This window comes from Macaca thibetana, chromosome 5 (assembly GCF_024542745.1).
Source record: "Macaca thibetana thibetana isolate TM-01 chromosome 5, ASM2454274v1, whole genome shotgun sequence".
NCBI lineage: Eukaryota > Metazoa > Chordata > Mammalia > Primates > Cercopithecidae > Macaca > Macaca thibetana.
In genome coordinates, this window is record NC_065582.1 from 44,157,021 (window position 1) to 44,174,120 (window position 17,100).

At 39.0% G+C, this 17,100-nt stretch overlaps 1 protein-coding gene across 1 annotated transcript in view; it reads right to left on the reverse strand.

Moving 5' to 3' along the window:
• Positions 1-17,100, reverse strand: part of MMAA (metabolism of cobalamin associated A) — a 36,442-nt gene that overhangs the window by 1,176 nt on the left and 18,166 nt on the right. The window contains exons 2-6 of the mRNA XM_050791778.1: positions 14,711-15,219; positions 11,800-11,922; positions 7,843-8,013; positions 3,139-3,224; positions 444-593 (exon numbers count right to left, since the gene is read on the reverse strand). Of these exons, the coding sequence (XP_050647735.1) occupies positions 444-593; positions 3,139-3,224; positions 7,843-8,013; positions 11,800-11,922; positions 14,711-15,155 (975 nt within the window). The 5' untranslated portion in view covers positions 15,156-15,219. The remainder of the gene's footprint in view (positions 1-443; positions 594-3,138; positions 3,225-7,842; positions 8,014-11,799; positions 11,923-14,710; positions 15,220-17,100) is intronic.

A 17,100-nucleotide genomic window follows, 5' to 3' on the forward strand; every position in this document is an offset into this window, starting at 1 on the left:
CATCAATATTACTGCCTCACTTATTACAGGATTAAAATTTTTTTCCTTACTGAAAATGGCACCCAACAAACATAATGGGAATGGAGGTATCACATCACAAGCCTTTTCTCTCTTACTCAAATTCCAACATAGATAATCAAATCATTAACTGCTCCATAATCTTAAGGACGGTTCCTTTCAGAATGGATTTGCTATCACTTCCAAATGGCTCAAATCAAGTATTACAATCACATCTATCATCTCTGATCTAGTTTTTGACATCTAGTGGTTAAAGGATTATATTTAAAATCATGACTACACACTCTGGCTTTGTCATGATTTTTAAAACTATAATCTTCACATAGAAGCAAGATTGATTATATGTCTAGTTTGGGACTTACATCCTGTCTTCTAATGTACACAATCCATTCAGAGTGAAAGATACAGAATGCAAGCAAGCTTACCTTTGGTTTCCAGACTTGTGAACGTTTGCGGAGTAATTTCAGTGCACTCACATACTCCGCTTGTATCCTTCGAGCTGGTACAATCAAGTCTCCATCAGATTTAGTTACAGCTACCAGATCTGCCATCTCGATTATACCCCTTTTGATACCCTAAAGAGATCAGAAACATTTAATGACAACCAACATAAAAATGGGAAAACTAGTCAATGCTAAGATTTTGAAAGTCATACATTTCATTAACTTTTCATCTGTATCCTCCTAAGCCCTGGATGCCAAGAATCACCATTACTTGACAGAAATTACTCAAAAGCATTGGCTGTTGGAATTATAGAAGTCGTCTGTAATATCTCTTCCAAATTTAGAGACTAACATGTTGAAACACATTCAGAATTAGGGTAAATACATCAAGTCACAACAAGATTGAGTGGCAGGAGAGTTCACATTGTCTCGTGATGGAATCTGCTTCTCATGAGCTAACACTGGAGGATGCAAAACCATCCATCAGTAAGGTGCTTAAAAAGAAAACATACCTATCATTAACATCTGCATTTCCAGAAAAAAGTCTTTGAAATTTTCCTTAAATGTATATAGCATTTTATTTTCAATTTGCATTTGAGGAAAAATAACCTGATGTCTACAAACCCATCAATCTCTTTTTTTATTATTATTTCTTTTTATACTTTGTATTTTTCTTCTTTCAGCTTTGTGTGGACAAGCCTCAATCTCTTAATTCAAATTATGTCACATAAAAATATTAAAAATAAAGGATGAAATCCAAAAGTCAAACCTTATTTAGTAAATACAGGTTTTTCTACATAAGATTAAAATTTCTTTTCAAATATTTTTAAACAAAACTTTCAATTATGAAATTCTAAGAGTTAATGCTTCTAAATAAGCAGCCATGATCTGTAATCACTGTGTTTTAGAATTATAAAATTGAAACAGAAGCATTGTATAACAAATAATTTGTCTGGGCTAGGTGTGGTGGCTCACACCAGTAATCCCAGCACTTAAGGAACCTGAGGCAGAAGAATCGCCTGAGGTCAAGAGTTCAAGACCAACTCGGGCAACAAAGCAAGACTTCATCTGTAGGAAAAAAAAATTACAAAAATTAGCTGAGAGTGGTTGCACATGGCTGTAGTCCCAGCTACTTGGGAGGCTGAGGCAGGACGATCACTTGAGCCCAGGAGTTCAAGGTTACAGTGAGTTATGATCACACCACTGCATTCTAGCCTGGGAAACAGAGTGAGACCTTGTCTCTGAAAAAAAAAAAAAAAAAAAAAAAGGAAAGTATTTGTCTGGTCTTTGAATTTCTGGGAGGTAATCTTTTAAGTTCTAAATTCCCAGAATTTCCTGAGTAACAGTAGTGTCTGTTAATCATGGGAGGTGCCTGGGGCTATACCTGAGTTTATGCAATGAGATCACTCAGGATGGGGGACTGACCATGGCAGAAAGACCTATCATGTAATTAGAGGGTTGGGGTTTTATGCCATGTGATATCAACCTAACTTCCAGGGAGGGGACAGGGGCTAGAGATCAAGTTCAATTATTCAATCAATCATGCCTATATAATGAAACCCCAAGAAAAACTTGGGATACTAAAGCTCAGGGGAGCCTTCTGGTTGGTGATACACATCAATATGCCAGGAGAGAAATGTGTCTTGAAGACACAGAAGCTTTGCATTTGGGCCCTCCCAGAGTTCTTATGTGTCTCTTCATTTGGATGGTCCTCATTTGTCTCCTTTATAAGCACATTGCAATTGTAATATAATGCTTTCCTGAGTTCTCTGAGTCACCCTAGTGCAGGAGTCCCCAACCCCCAGGCCACAGAGGAACTGGGCCTCACAGCAGGTGGGCAGCAGGTGGGCGAGCATTACTGCCTGAGCTCTGCCCTGTTAGACCAGAGGCAACATCTGATTCTCATAGAAGAGTAAACTCTATTGTGAACTACGCATGCTAGGGATCTAGGTTGTGCACTCCTTATGAGAACCTAATTGATGCCTGATGATCTGAGGTGGAACAGTTTCATCCCGAAACCATGCCCTCTTACCCCCAGTCTGTGGAAAATTGTCTTCTATGAAACCAGTCCCTGGTGCCAAAAAGGTTGGGGACCACTGCTCTAGTGAATTACTAAACCTAAGGGATAATGGGAACTCTCAAATTTATAGCCAGTTGGTCAGAGGTATGAGTGGCCTGGCAACCCTGGAGCTTGCAGCTAGTGTCTGAAGCGAGAGGAGGCTTGTGGAGGACTATGCCCTCACCCTATGAAGTCTGCACTAACTTTGGGTAGTAGTGCCAGAACTGCAGTGCAGGACGAGAGTAAGAATCCCATTGTACAACATATAAACTATGATAGTGGGATCCCACTATCCCCAGAACTTTTGAATCAAGTATACTAACAACATCTATGCAACAATGGTCTCTTCTGAGTGGAGCGATGCATGTATTTTAGTCATGTTACAGATGGAAAAATTTATGTTGCATAATTTTACATTCTCAAGGTCATATATTCTATTCCTGTAAGTTAGGAAAAAATATAAAGAATCTGCCTTTGTTTCAGGTATTTTAGCCAACATGAATGATGTTTCATTTTCTAAACCATTATCAACTTAGTTTACAAAAACACAACATTGGAAATTTTTATTTTCAGAGATATACAGTTTGTATTTTTGGGGAAAAAAATAAAAATAATTACCTGCAACTCATCTCCTCCTGCTGGTGGCAGTAGTAAAACAAACATGTCAACCATGTCAGCAACAGCAAACTCCGACTGACCCACACCTGAAATTTTAAATCACAACTATATCCTAAAATACTCACCATTATTAGACTTTCTCAACTACATTGACCATCATTTTCATTCAACTTCATTCACTCATACTCATGGTCACACAGTCAACCTCGTCACCTCTTTAAACATCGCACTTCTGAAGAATGTATTAAATGTCATATCTTACCCTCTAAGCAAACCAGTTATCCTTCCCAGCTCTCCCGCTCTGTTCTTGGATTGTATGGAGAACCTAAAGGCTTCCATCCTCTCCTCACTCTCACAGCTCTTTCTTGGCTTCCCTTTCATCAGTGAGCAGCTTGAACACTGTGACTCTAGTCTTGAATCATGCCTGCAAATACTTTCATCTTTTTTGTCTTCTTGTCCTCACACTTGCCTGCAAACGCCCAGTTATGTAGGGATCAATCCCACTATGTGTGTTCTCTCCTCCATAAGCACGTGGGAGAAATCACTCAGCTCTGTGGACAAGAGCCACGACAGGCAGCCTCTGCTACATCTTCCTTACGGCCTGGCAAAAGCAATCTCCCTAAACGCCCTCAGTTGGCTTCCATTCCATTTCCCACAGCAGCTATTATGACCATTCACTGTACCATAATGTCCCCGCTTGATCAGGAGCACAGCACCTACTTCACAGAGGAAATAAAGGCAAGAACTTTCTAGGCTTCTCCCTCTCCCATACTCCACAGGTAACAAGACACAAATACAAACAGCCTAAAGCCTCCTCTGCAGTCTCAGTGTAAGAACTATTTGACTGAAAAGGAATCTCTCATTCTTTTTCAGTTCCTCTGGGTCCTTGCTGATTTTTATCTTTAACCTCTTGTTTGTCTACAGGCTCTTGCCCTCCGGCACAATACATAAATTGTGCTCAAATCTTTCTCATCTTAAAACCACATAAAACAAAAACAACAACAACAAAATAACAAGACAAAAACTCACAAACTCCTCCAACTATCACCATGTTTCTCACTTTTTAAAAAAATACCCAAGTTTCTGGGAAAAGGTAATTTATGCTCACTCCTTCCACTTCAATTCATGTTCATCTCATACCACTTAAAACTGGCTTCCAGTATGGGTGATGTAGTGAGACCCTGTCTCTGCAAAAAATACAAAAATTAGCTGGGCATGGTAGTGTACCTATAGTCCCAGCTATTTGGGAAGCTGAGGTGGAAGGACAGCTTGAACCTGAGCCTGGGAAGTTGAGGCTGCAGTGAGCTGTGATTGCACTGCTGTACTCCCACCTGGGCAACATGGTGATACCCCATCTCAAAAAAAAATCTTGCTTCCACCAAAACTCTGGAAACTCTCTCCCTCTCACAGTGTGATGGACTTCTAGTTGCCTATTTAATATTTATTCTTTCCTATTTTCTTACCCAAATGTTATTAGGAGTATCAACGTATCAGATGAAAGACCACATTCACAAGATCCCCTTTCAGCTAGATATGATGAATGAGTCAAAGCAACAGTCATTAGATGGGGTTTCCAGAAAAGTATTTTGAAGATGGCTAATCCAGCTAAATCTCTTATACCACTCCTCCCTGCTTCCTTATTTCCCTTTCCTTCTTCGATCTATGTGGAACATGGAAGCGTCAGTCAGAGCTTCATCAGCCATCTTTTAACCATGAGCAAACTGAGGAGGATGGAAAGTGAGTGCTAAGAATGGTAATCTGGCAGACAAAAGAAACCTGTGACACCGACAGCACTGTCAAAGCACCTTACCTGCTCCGGACTGCCTGCCTCAGGCTCCTTTTTATTTTAAAGAGAGACTGGGTCTTGCTCTGTTGCCCAGGCTAGAGTGCAATGGCACGATCATGGCTCACTGCAGCCTTGAACTCCTGGGCTCAAGTCATCCTTTCACCTCAGCCTCCTGAGTAGATGGAACTACAGGTGTGTAACATGATGCCTGGCTAATTTTTTTTCTGGCAGAGCCAAGGTTTTGCTATGTCGCCCAGGCTGGTCTCAAACTCCTGGGCTCAAGCAATCCTTCCACCTTGGCCTCCTGAACTGCTGGGACTACAGGAATAAGCTACCATGCCTGGCCTCAGGGTTCTTTTATTTTATTTTTTGAGACAGAGTCTCACTTTGTCACCCCAGCTGGAGTGCAGTGGTGCCATCACAGCTCACTGCAGCCTCAAACTCCCCAGGCTCATGTGATCCTCCCACCTCAGCCTGCCAAGTGGCTGGGACTACAGGTGCGCACCACCATGCCCAGCTAATTTTTTTATTTTTCTGTAGAGATGGGGTTTTACCATCTTGCCCAGGGAGGTTTGGAACTCCTGGGTTCAAGCAGTCTGCCTGCGTTGGCCTCCCAAAGTGCTGGGATTACAGGCTGGGGCCACAATGCCCTCTCTAGGTCTCTTTTATTTAGAAAATAACCTCTTTCTTGTTTGAGTCACTGTTATTTTGAGTTTCTAGGAAAGGTGGCTAAATACAATTTCCAGGTAATATATTTGGTTTCTAAGGTGCTCTTCTCCTTTGATTCTCTACTACCACTCAGGCAACTAACTCTTCATTCATCTACTTTTTAATGGTGGAGTTTCTAAAGCCCTGTCATGGCTATTGTTATGAACTGAGTTGTGTTCCCCTCATCTAAAAACATTCCTATGTTAGGCCAGGTGTGGTGGCTCAAGCCTGTAATCCCAGCACTTTGGCAGGCCGAGGCAGGCGGATCACAAGGTCAGGTGTTCGAGACCAGCCTGGCCAATATGGTGAAACCCTGTCTCTACTAAAAATACAAAAATTAACCGGGTGTGGTGGTGCACACCTGTATTCCCAGCAACTCGGGAGGCTGAGGCAGGAGAATCATTTGAACCCGGGAGGCAGAGGTTGCAGTGAGCCAAGATTGCGCCACTGCACTCCAGCCTGGATGACAGAGCGAGACTCTGTCTTTAAAAAAAAAAAACAACAACAGAAAAAAAACCACATTCCTATGTTAAAGTTCTAACCCTCAAGGTGACTTTATTTGGAGATAGGGCCTTGAAAGAAGCAATTAAATGAAGTTATAAGGGTAGGGCCTTAATCCAATAGGACTAGTGGCCTTAATCCAATAGGACTAGTGTCCTCAAAAGGACAGGAAGAGACACTAGGAGAGTAAAGTGAACAGGAAGAGACAAGGGAGAGTGAAGATGCAGCAAGAAGGCAGTCATCTATCTACAAGACAAAGGTACGGGTCTTAGGAAAAACCAACCCTATGGGCACCTTGATATTGAACTTCTGTTCTCCAGAACTGTGAGAAAACACATTTCTGTTGTTTAAACCATCCAGTCTGTAGTATTTTGTTATGGCAGCCCTAGCAGATTAATATAAATGTCTTTCATTTTTGTCTGATATTTTCCCCAGTTGATCTAAACCAAATTCTTAACTTAAAGTATGAAACTATGAACTATGCTGGTAAGTGTTAAATCTGTATTTCTCATTCAGTCCTTTTCTCTTGAGACACACAGTCACTCGGATACCTAATAAGCATTTAACACTTAACATATTCACAACTGAACTCTGCACATCCACTTTTTCCACAGTATTCTCTATTATCTGCAATTCCCCTTCCTTCCTTATCTCACATCTTATCATGGATAAAATCCTGCCCATTTATCTTCAATGTTATGTTGATCCATCTCATCTCCATTCCTACTTCCTTTGCTTCATTCACACCTCTACCATCTCCTTCTGGGATTAGCACAGTAGTCTCCTGATTCTATTCTAGCCCTCCTTCTAATCATTCTATACTCTGCTGCCAGGGATCTCTCCAAAATACATATCTAGTTTTCTCACTCTCCTGCTTATCCAGCAGCATCTTCCCACTCCTTTCAGGGCAAACTCCAGAAGACGCCATGGCATGGCATGTAAGGTCGCTGACAATCTGGCCCTGGCCTACTGCTCCAACTGACCTCCCTTCATTCCCTGCCTTCACACTCTGGGCTCTAAGTATCCTGAGCAAACCGCACTTCTCTGGATGGGCCATGTTTTCACTCCTGTGTATCTTTGCAAATGTCCTTTATCCCATACTTTAACTCGAATTCTTCCTTCAAAACTGAGTTCAGCTGTCACCTCCTCTACAAAGTCTTCACTGGACCCCCAAATCTGAGTTAGGCTGTATCACAAACATTTATCACACAGTAATATAATAGACTGTCTCTCCACAAGAAAGAATTTATTGGGGTTTTCATTTCAGTGTCTTCATCACATGTAACTATATGCTAAGAATATAAAACAATGAAACAAAACATATCTGCATTTTCAAAAGGCAGCCAACTACATTAATTTTCTTGGTGAACACAGTAGACACATGAAATGTACTTAAACAAAATAGGTGTTGTGCTAAAGCATCATTTACACAGATCATCCTAATGCTTACAGTTCTCCTCTGGCATGTATAATATACCACCTATGTAACAGTTATCCAGATAGATGGCTTATTTTTACTTTTTAAAATAAGATCTTGGAGGGTACAGATTATAACCTATACATTCATATCTTCTATGGAGTATGGGATATCTTGTATTTAATTACACATTTAGCAAATATCTGCTGAATGAACAAAAATAAGTTGTCACTCATCTTTATATAGCATTCATAAAATAGTATATTGTTATGAAATAGAATATCATACTCACCTACGGTTTCAATAAGAATTATGTCATATCCTGCTCCTTCACACAACAGAATAGCTTCATTTGTGGTCCTTGTCACGCCTCCTAAAGTTCCTCTAGTAGGAGATGGCCTGATGTATGCATTCATATCTCTTGATAACTCAGTCATTCGGGTTTTATCACCTAAAAGTGATCCTAAAACATACGGTTACCTTTTATAATCATGGAACAGTTTTACAGGTCAATTATCAGCCAGGTCCTAGAGGGAAGTGCTTTATGCCATTTTTCCCTAAATCTCAAACTGCATTTCATATTACTGAGCTTCTCTCCAACTCATTGTATACAATGATGTCAGATTAATCTTAACATTTCAAGTCCCTCAAAACCTATAATTTTAACTTCCCCCTGACCAAAGGTTCCAATCTAGATTCTTCAGCCGCACCTTACCTGTCCAACTCTGGTTTCTACTAGTCCTCACACCACTCCTCTGTTCTAACCAGGGTGGTTACTTTACTGTCATCTTAATATCACTGTGTTTGCTTCTGCCCATCTTTTGTTTGTGCTCTCATGTCAGAAGTATCTCTCCTGTTTCCTCACTGCTAAGTTATAGCGTGTCAAGCCCAGGGTCTGTATTCTGGCCCCACCATTTCACACTGTTCAATTTTGAGAGGTCACTTTACCTTCCTGAACCCTCTTTCCTCAGCTACATCACAAGGGTAATATGCTACTGGGAGAACCAAATGTAATTATGTACAGGCATGTGCTTCAAAAACCGTTACTAACAAAAACACAGAATTTATCCGCCTAATAAAGATCAGTGAAAGTCCTTGCTCCTTCATATAGTCTGCCTGGAACCTTTTCAGCTCACGCCCATCTCTGTGATTTTTCTATGCTACAACAGCTCTGCAATGTATGCCAGCACCCTGGAGGGCATAAGAGAACTTTAGTGTCCCTCCTCTTTCTATTATCTCCATGAGCACCCTCCACTCCTCATTCTTTTATTTTTGCAAATGACATTTTCTCAACCTTACGTAAATGCTACACAAATATATCTTCAAGCTGCCCCTTCTGCCCAGTCTGTTGCTTCTAATCGCCTACTACTTAGAAAATGTGGAGCTCTCACTGAATGCAATGTAAGCTGAGTTAACGGATGGAAAACTATTCATACAACACATTTTTTGGTTTCATATTTTTAATTCTTATCTCTTTCACACAGTGGTTCTCAACTGGGGGCAATTTGGCAATGTCTAGAGACAAATTTACTTGTCACAAGTGAGGGGTAGGGTGCTACTGGCATCTACTGGGTAGAGGCCAGGTATGCTGCTAAGTAAGCATCCTTCAATGCACAGGACAGCCACCCACAACACAGAATGATTTGACCTAAAATGTCAGTACTGCCAAGGTTGATATACCATGCTTTAAATAAGTATTTGCCTACAGGACCACGCCGTACATAGGTTGTACACTAAATGCTTAACAAAGTGTTAAGAGTAGGCACTCAATAACTGTGGAATGAAACTGGTCATGTTTTTGTTTTCATTGTAGTATAATATTTTGACAAACACCAATACTTACAAATTCTAGAAGACTAAAACTCCCGGGACTATTACCTTTTACTACTTTGCTTTAGTCATATAACAACATTTGTAGGTGTACCGCTGTTCTAATCTGAATATTTATTTTCTCTCTTTTTAAGAGCTACCTTTTCCACATAATGTTAAAGATTGAAAAGTTTCTTAAAGATATGCTCTTTTACCACCAAATGCCAGTTCAGAGTCTTCTCATAGGTTCTAATTCTGGACCACACATGTACTCCATACATCAACTTCCTTATTTACTTCACACACAACCTTTTTCCAAGGTAATTTTCTGCATGAAATAATCTCTGTGTAAGTAAACAATCTGCCAAAGCTATACTTTAAATTCCTATCCTATAGATTCCATCACATTGAAGTAAACATTAGGAAATTACTCTCCCATGTCTTAGCCAGCGATTCCAAAACTGTTAATTGTAGACCCTCATGAAAGTCTCAAAGCTATCATAGGGGGTCTGTGAATTCAAAGCACAAAAAAGATTGACTATAGACCAAGAAACTAATGCTTCTCAAACTTTAATGTAATGCTGTTTTTCAAGTGTATATACTGATACAATAGGGTAGAAATTTATATTTAGAGTGTTTTGTCTATCCTTGTATTTTTTTCTTTCAAAGTCTACATAATTTTTTGCCTGAGAAAGGGACCACTATTTTTTGAGAAAGGTTAGGAACCACATAGCTATGTAACTTTAAACATAGGCTATTTTGTTAGATTATTTTTGTCTATTTTTATCTCAAGCCATTATTTTTTTTCTATTTTTCAGTATTCTAGAATATTGTGAAAATGGGGGAATGGCCTTCTCACCTATATATAAATGAGGACCACTTACTAAAAAATCCTTCATTAAGTACTTACTTTTAACAAAGTTCTAAAGCTGTAAATAAGACAACATATTGACAGGGATTTAATTTTGAACCTTGTGAGCAAAAATTTTATTTTACAGTTAACTTTTTTTTATTATAGTGACTCAAAAATTTTGAATGTTCTAAGCTAGATTTCTCAATGGGGTGATAATAGGAATTGTCCACGTCTATATTAACCTAAGTCCCTAAAATATGATTACATCATCATTCTGAATATTTAGTATTAAACCCACATTATAATACAGTATGCAAAAATCAAATACTTCCATAAAGCATCTTGTATTTACCCCTTCGCAACACACATTGTATTGTAATGGCCTGTGTTTGTGTTTCTCGCGTAAGATGTAAACCTCGCTAAAGCTCGGACTGTATCTTGTTCACCATTATATAACACAGTTTAAGAATCTTCCATGTACAATGCCTCACCTATAGTAAGCACTCAAATACTTGCTAAGTGAGTAACTGTAATATGAAAAGCTTAAATCATAAAGAGGGGTAAAGCAAGAAAAAACCTTTCCTGTTTATATGGTATGCTTTCTGTTTTCTTTAAAAGATCCTTTGGGGAACTAAGTTTATATTCATTTTATCTCTGATGAGCTGCAAATTAAACTTTGAGTGACTTCATGACCTCAAATCGGAAAGTAATTGCTTAACATTCTGCGCGACATACAATGTACTATGCTAAATGCCGTAAGGGGATTGGCAGTATATTACAGTGCCCCTCTAAGAGCTTTCTGTTTAACTGAACATATTATATAAACAGTTGACAATTATAAACAGCAGTAAGGTGTTTTTTTTTGTTTGTTTTTCGTTTTTGAGACAGTCTTGCTGTGGCCCAGGCTAGAGTGCAGTGCCACGATCTCGGCTCACTGCGAGCTCCACCTCCCAGGTTCATGCCATTCTCCTGCCTCAGCCTCCCGAGTAGCTGGGACTACAGCACCTGCCACCACGCCTGGTTAATTTTTTTTTTTGTATTTTTAGTAGAGACGGTGTTTCACCGTGTTAGCCAGGATGGTCTCGATCTCCTAACCTCGTGATCCGCCCACCTTGGCCTCCCAAAGTGCTGGGATTACAGGCGTGAGCCACCACGCCCGGCCCCTAGAAGTAAGGTTTTTCTAATGCTTAAGAGATGTTAAAACATTATGAGGAAAATGATGCATGAGTAAGTACCTATTTTGTGAATTGCACAGGTGCTAATGCAGCCAGGAAACACAACAGGAGCAAAGAGGGGCCTGGCCTTATGCATGGGAGCTGAAGGACTGAAATTTGCATTTGATCATCTTCAACTTCTGGCACCTGTTGTCACAGTTTTCTGAGTGCCCACTGAGCTATCCACAAGCTGGCCTCCTCTGAAGAGGACAACACTCCCAAACTACTTCCACCTAACTCTGCAGAACTCCCTTCCTTCAGCGAAACCAAACTTAGCTAGCAGTTAGAGGTCACCCAACTGTGCCAATTCCTACTAAATTACAACAGAAAGCCCCTAGAGCTCTGAAATTTAAAAAGAATCAGCCATACTTACCACCACTAGTACAAGAAGAAGGGTCCACAGCCAGCACAGATAATTTGTGCCCTCTCTCAGTAAGCATTTTTCCAAAATATTCTATAAATGTTGATTTTCCAGCACCAGGGGGCCCAGACAACCCTATGGTGGAAAGAGATCTTCTAATTCAATGAAACAAATGAAATCAGAACTATGATCAGCTTTACTGAGTAAAATATTAGACTACCTTCTAGTTCCCCTAATGTATTAAAACCACAATTCATATATTTCAGCATGTCCTAAAATGGCAAATAAAAATCTGTTTCTTTAATTCCTGAGTAATGGGGCTATAGGAAGGAAACACTCTGGGTTCCACATGTTCACAAAACTCACTTTTAAAAATTATAAAACATGCTTTGCCTTTGTACTATAAAGTAGATCTTTCTGGACAGACTTCATTGTCTCCATTGTTAATGGGCTCAATTTCTACATCTGCCCACCTCACATCATGATCAGTAATTATTCTACCTACCTCAGTTCTGTATACTTCTTCCCACTGGAAAAACAACTCATTATTCTAGAAATTCCCAGTGATTGAGAAAGCAATTTTCTATTTATAAGGGATCATCTTTTTTCTTCATATCACTCGTAACTCAAAGAATATAAACTGAATTCTGTAAAAAATAATTTATGTTAAGAAAAGCAGAAAATTCCCCCACTTGGAGAGTTGGCAGTGCACAGCAGGTAAGAGCACAAACCCTGAAGCCACGCAGCCAGCTCTCATTCTAGCTCTACCTCCCACGAGCTGTGTGCTCTTGGGTAAGTTACTTTGAACCTCTTTCTATGCCTCAGTGTCCACTGCAATAATAAAATAGATATGGTAACAGTACTTCTCTCTTCAGATTGTTTTAATAATTAGGTGAGTTAATGTCTGCAATATGTTTAGAACAGTGCATGGCATAAGAGATATATAAATGTATGTTAAATGAAATATATAAAACATAGGCATTTAACTAACTACACTCAAAGTATGTATAGTGTACGTTATGCCTGACTCCTTACCACAATTCTTAGGGCAGATCCAATACTTATCTTAAACACCTTTTTAGATGCTGAATAAACATCTGTTGCTTTTACTTATGATGAAAAAAATAACTGCAATAAAGACAGGTTTATCTGGCCTCACAAGATCAGGACGGAAGAACCAGAATAGCACTACAAAGTTACCTGTGAACTGCTAGTTAATTCCACACATTTCTGAGACATTTTTTCAAAGATTCTCTAAAATCTAGTAAGTAGGCAGTTTGTCATAACTAGAATTTCTCTGTGGGAGTTTGCTAATATCTTTTATTACCATACATAAAGATTATTAACGTCCAATGTAGTACTCTCAAAATGAGAGTCCCTCAGTCAGGGCAGAAGATTAAGAAGTCTGAAAAATGGGGACCAGTATAAATATTGGTTGGTGAGCTCTTTTGAAATTATCTTAAAGCATCTATGCCCATTACCCTAAAAACTAGGAGGCTTTTGTGTCTGCATTGCCAATAAACTGTGAGATAAAGGTGTAATGTGACATGAAATTTTAAAAGTATTTACTCATTCTCCACAAAATTTTTGCACTTTAACCACCAAGGCAAGTTGTTTTTAGCAGGAGGGTTGGTTCAAATCACCTAGTTCACCACCATGGGACATTCTCATTACACTTAAACTGGCTTGTTTAATTCCTGCTGGTCAAACATATCTAAATTGTTTTACAATGCACAATTTCAAAAGCAATTTCAGAACCACGTCAAATTGTTCAAGAAATCAAATGAACATCTAACATACAGACAACGAATAAATATGATCTCTTTTTTAAAGCACATTTTGATAGGCTGGGCATGGTAGCCCATGCCTGTAGTCCCAGCACTTTGGTAGGCCAAGGTGGGAGGACTGCTTGAGCCCAGGAGTTCGAGACCAGCCTGGGCAACACAACGAGACCCCCATCTCTACAAAAAACTTTAAAAATAAATTAGCCAAGGATGATGTTGGAGGCATGATGTTGGAGCCAAGCATGATGTTGGAGCTATGATCACCACTGCACTCCAGCCTGGGTGACAGAGTGAGACTCCATCTCTAAAAATAAAATAGCTGGGCACAGTGGTTCATGCCTATAATCCCAGCACTTTGGGAGGCTGAGATGGGTGGATCACTTGAGGTCAGGAGTTCAAGACCAGCCTGGCCAACATGGTGAAACCCCGTCTCTACTAAAAATACAAAAAGTAGCTGGGCGTGGGAGTGCATGCCTATAATCCCAGCTACTCAGGAGGCTGAGGCAGGAGAACTGCACGAACCCAGGAGGCAGAGGTTGCAGTGAGCCGAGATTGCGCCATTGCACTCCAGCCTGGGTGACAGAGCAAAACTGTTGCAAAAAATAAATAAAAAATAAAAATAAATAAAATACCTTTTGCTACTGAGATGGCTGGGTTTACAGCCACTCCCAGAAACTCAATAAAAAGTACCTGAAAGAAGTGAGACTTGCCTATACAAAGACTAATGAACGACCTAAGAGGCAGAATTTTGAAATGTGATAATTATAGTTGATACGACAACAAAACAGGGAACTCACTTTAAACTATTTAAGCCAAAGGATTACTAAAAGGAATAGGAGTAAACTCATAGTAGTTCTTCCTATGAATATTTCTATCCTGGGATCCAGAGCAAGATTCTTGCCAAAATAAAAATCTTATATTCTTTTCTTAAAATTCATAGCCTTGGTTCAAATGTCATGGCAATTTTTTCAACTTAACAAAACTAATATTTGCCATGAAGACTCATTTAAAATTCATCCAAATATTGTGAAAAAAAAGTCCCCATTCAATTGCAAACTATTTAGACTTTTTAAATTTTAAATAGAATACAGAGAATTTGCAAAACTATTTACTGAAAAAACACACATAAAAAGACTGACCTACTCGAAATGCTAGTGGTTTTCCTCTATTTGATTGTTCTTGTTCTCTGTGGTAAAGTAATACTTTCTGAAGAAGCACCTGGGCTAACTCCTTTTTCCTGCTGTGAGTTGATTCTACAAGAGTTATGGCCTCTGCTAAACAGGCCCTTTGCCCTTGGATTAAACCACTATAAAGTTTATCCACAAATCTTTGCTCTTTATCAGAAAGTCCTTCTGTGTGGTCCTTTAAGGTTGTTTGTACACATAATTTTCTCTTTAAACCATTTGACAGCAGCATCCACTTTGTACAATGGAGTCCAAGAGAATTAAACGGCTGAGCACATGGGATTCCTGATCCGAGATGAGTATTTGAGTGAAAGATGAAGTGGTAACATCGGAAAGATGCCCTTAAAAGGCCTTTTAGGAAATGCTGGTGAGGATGTGGTAGCAGCATGGGCATATTCATTTTATTTGTAACTGAAGAAAACACTGTATGCGTTTTGGCTCAATCAATGTGATTTGTGACCTCCCTAGAAGAAAGAAAAACATGTTAGCCAGTTTGATATATAACTAAAATACTGAAGGAGTAAAATTTGAAAGCCTAGTGTTTCCCCCATATTCTAAACCACACATAATCAGAGCTTTTGGTAGTACAAATGGGTGAAAGTTTTCTTACTAAATAAACTTAAAAGAGAAGACCCCCTCCATGGCCACAGTTAATATTCGGAGTAACTCAAATAATGGAACTGCTACTCTACTGCGAAGGGGAATTTACATTAACATTTTCTTTTAATAAAAACAATATATAAAATACCACTAGGGTAGAAACTTTATGTTATGCTTTCTCTTACATTCATCTTAACAGTTTCCTCAGGTCAATACACCAGATTCTGAAGCTCATACAAAAGGTTAAAAAAAAATGAATCTCTCTGATGCTGTCCTTGTATTCAGTCTCCACAAAAAGAAATGTGACTACTAGGGTGGGCACTTCAGGTATAAGTTTAGATACATGTTTGTATTCAATAGACTCATCCTTGAACACAGATGTATGCAAAAAGTAGCCTAACTTAAAGCACACAAATAAGCCATAAGTGAACTGTAGGAGTTGTGTAGTAACCAGATCAGTGTATCTCAAAGTACAGTCAGAGCCACCCGGGTGCTTATTTAAAATTCACATTCCCAGCCCCACTAATCAGAATTCCTGTAGATTCACATTAAAGTTTGAACCACTATGAAATTAGATAACGATCTTTTCTATGATGATATACTGATATTCTCTACTTCAAGTTGTATTAAAGAATGAAAGTTGACATGGTATGCCGAGTCAGGGCAGTGCAGAGGTTATGAGCCATGGTCACTATGAACCTCTGCCATTTAAGCAAAAATAACCTTAGGCAAGTTACTTGACCACTCCATTCCTCAGCTTCCTCTTGAGTAAAGAGAATATGTACGAAAGCAGAGTGGTTATGAGAACAAACTGACAATTCTTGTAAAAAGCTTAGAACAGTGTCTACCATGGAGTAAGAGTTCCATTAACCTTAGCTTTTATTTTAATTACACCAAGTTATGAAACATTGGTAATAATTCTTCCAGTAGCAAAGTAAAATTTACAGTTACATGTAACTCACCCAGTTTGGGTTTATGAGTATTTGTAAATTTTGGTTGATTTTCAAGCACCTTGTGGCATGATGGAATAAATTATTGCTCCAAGATACACCTCTAAATGGTACTTCAAGGCCAATGAACATGAAATTAATTTTAGTTACTTAACATTCTATTAGGGAAGAAGAATAGTTTAAGATTTTTTAAACTGGTAGAATTATAAGTGCTCATCAGTTTTCCAAAAACAACATTTTCTCTATTGCGGGGGGTGGGCATTATAACGTCTATTTGTACAAAATTAGCCTTGTTCTAAAAGGACAATTCAAAATGTACAGAAGTGTTTCTAAAAAACAATTTTAAAAGATCTAACGTCACCTGTCACACAAACACACAAAAAGACGTTTAAAACAAAACTTTAAGAGGGAGTCTACTTTGGAAGCTCTCTTTCAATACCACCTTTAAGCACATTTCTCATCAACACCACTACCACTACCAACAGACTGGAATCCCACAGGCAAGAACTGTATTTTTATTCAACCACTATCTTCTAAGCACATACTACTTTTCAGGTCCCATGATAGGTGATAAGAGTAATGGTGACTATAGTAATGGTACTGATGGTGATGACAATAGTATTTGATTGTGTTCCAGCCATTATACCATAACCTTCTATTAATACATTAGTTCCTTAGAGCTGCTGTAACAAATTACCATAATTACCGTAACAGAATTAGTTACTTAATTACATTGCAAAGACTCTTTTTCCAAATAGGGCCACATTCACAGGTTCCAGGGATTAGGATGTGGAC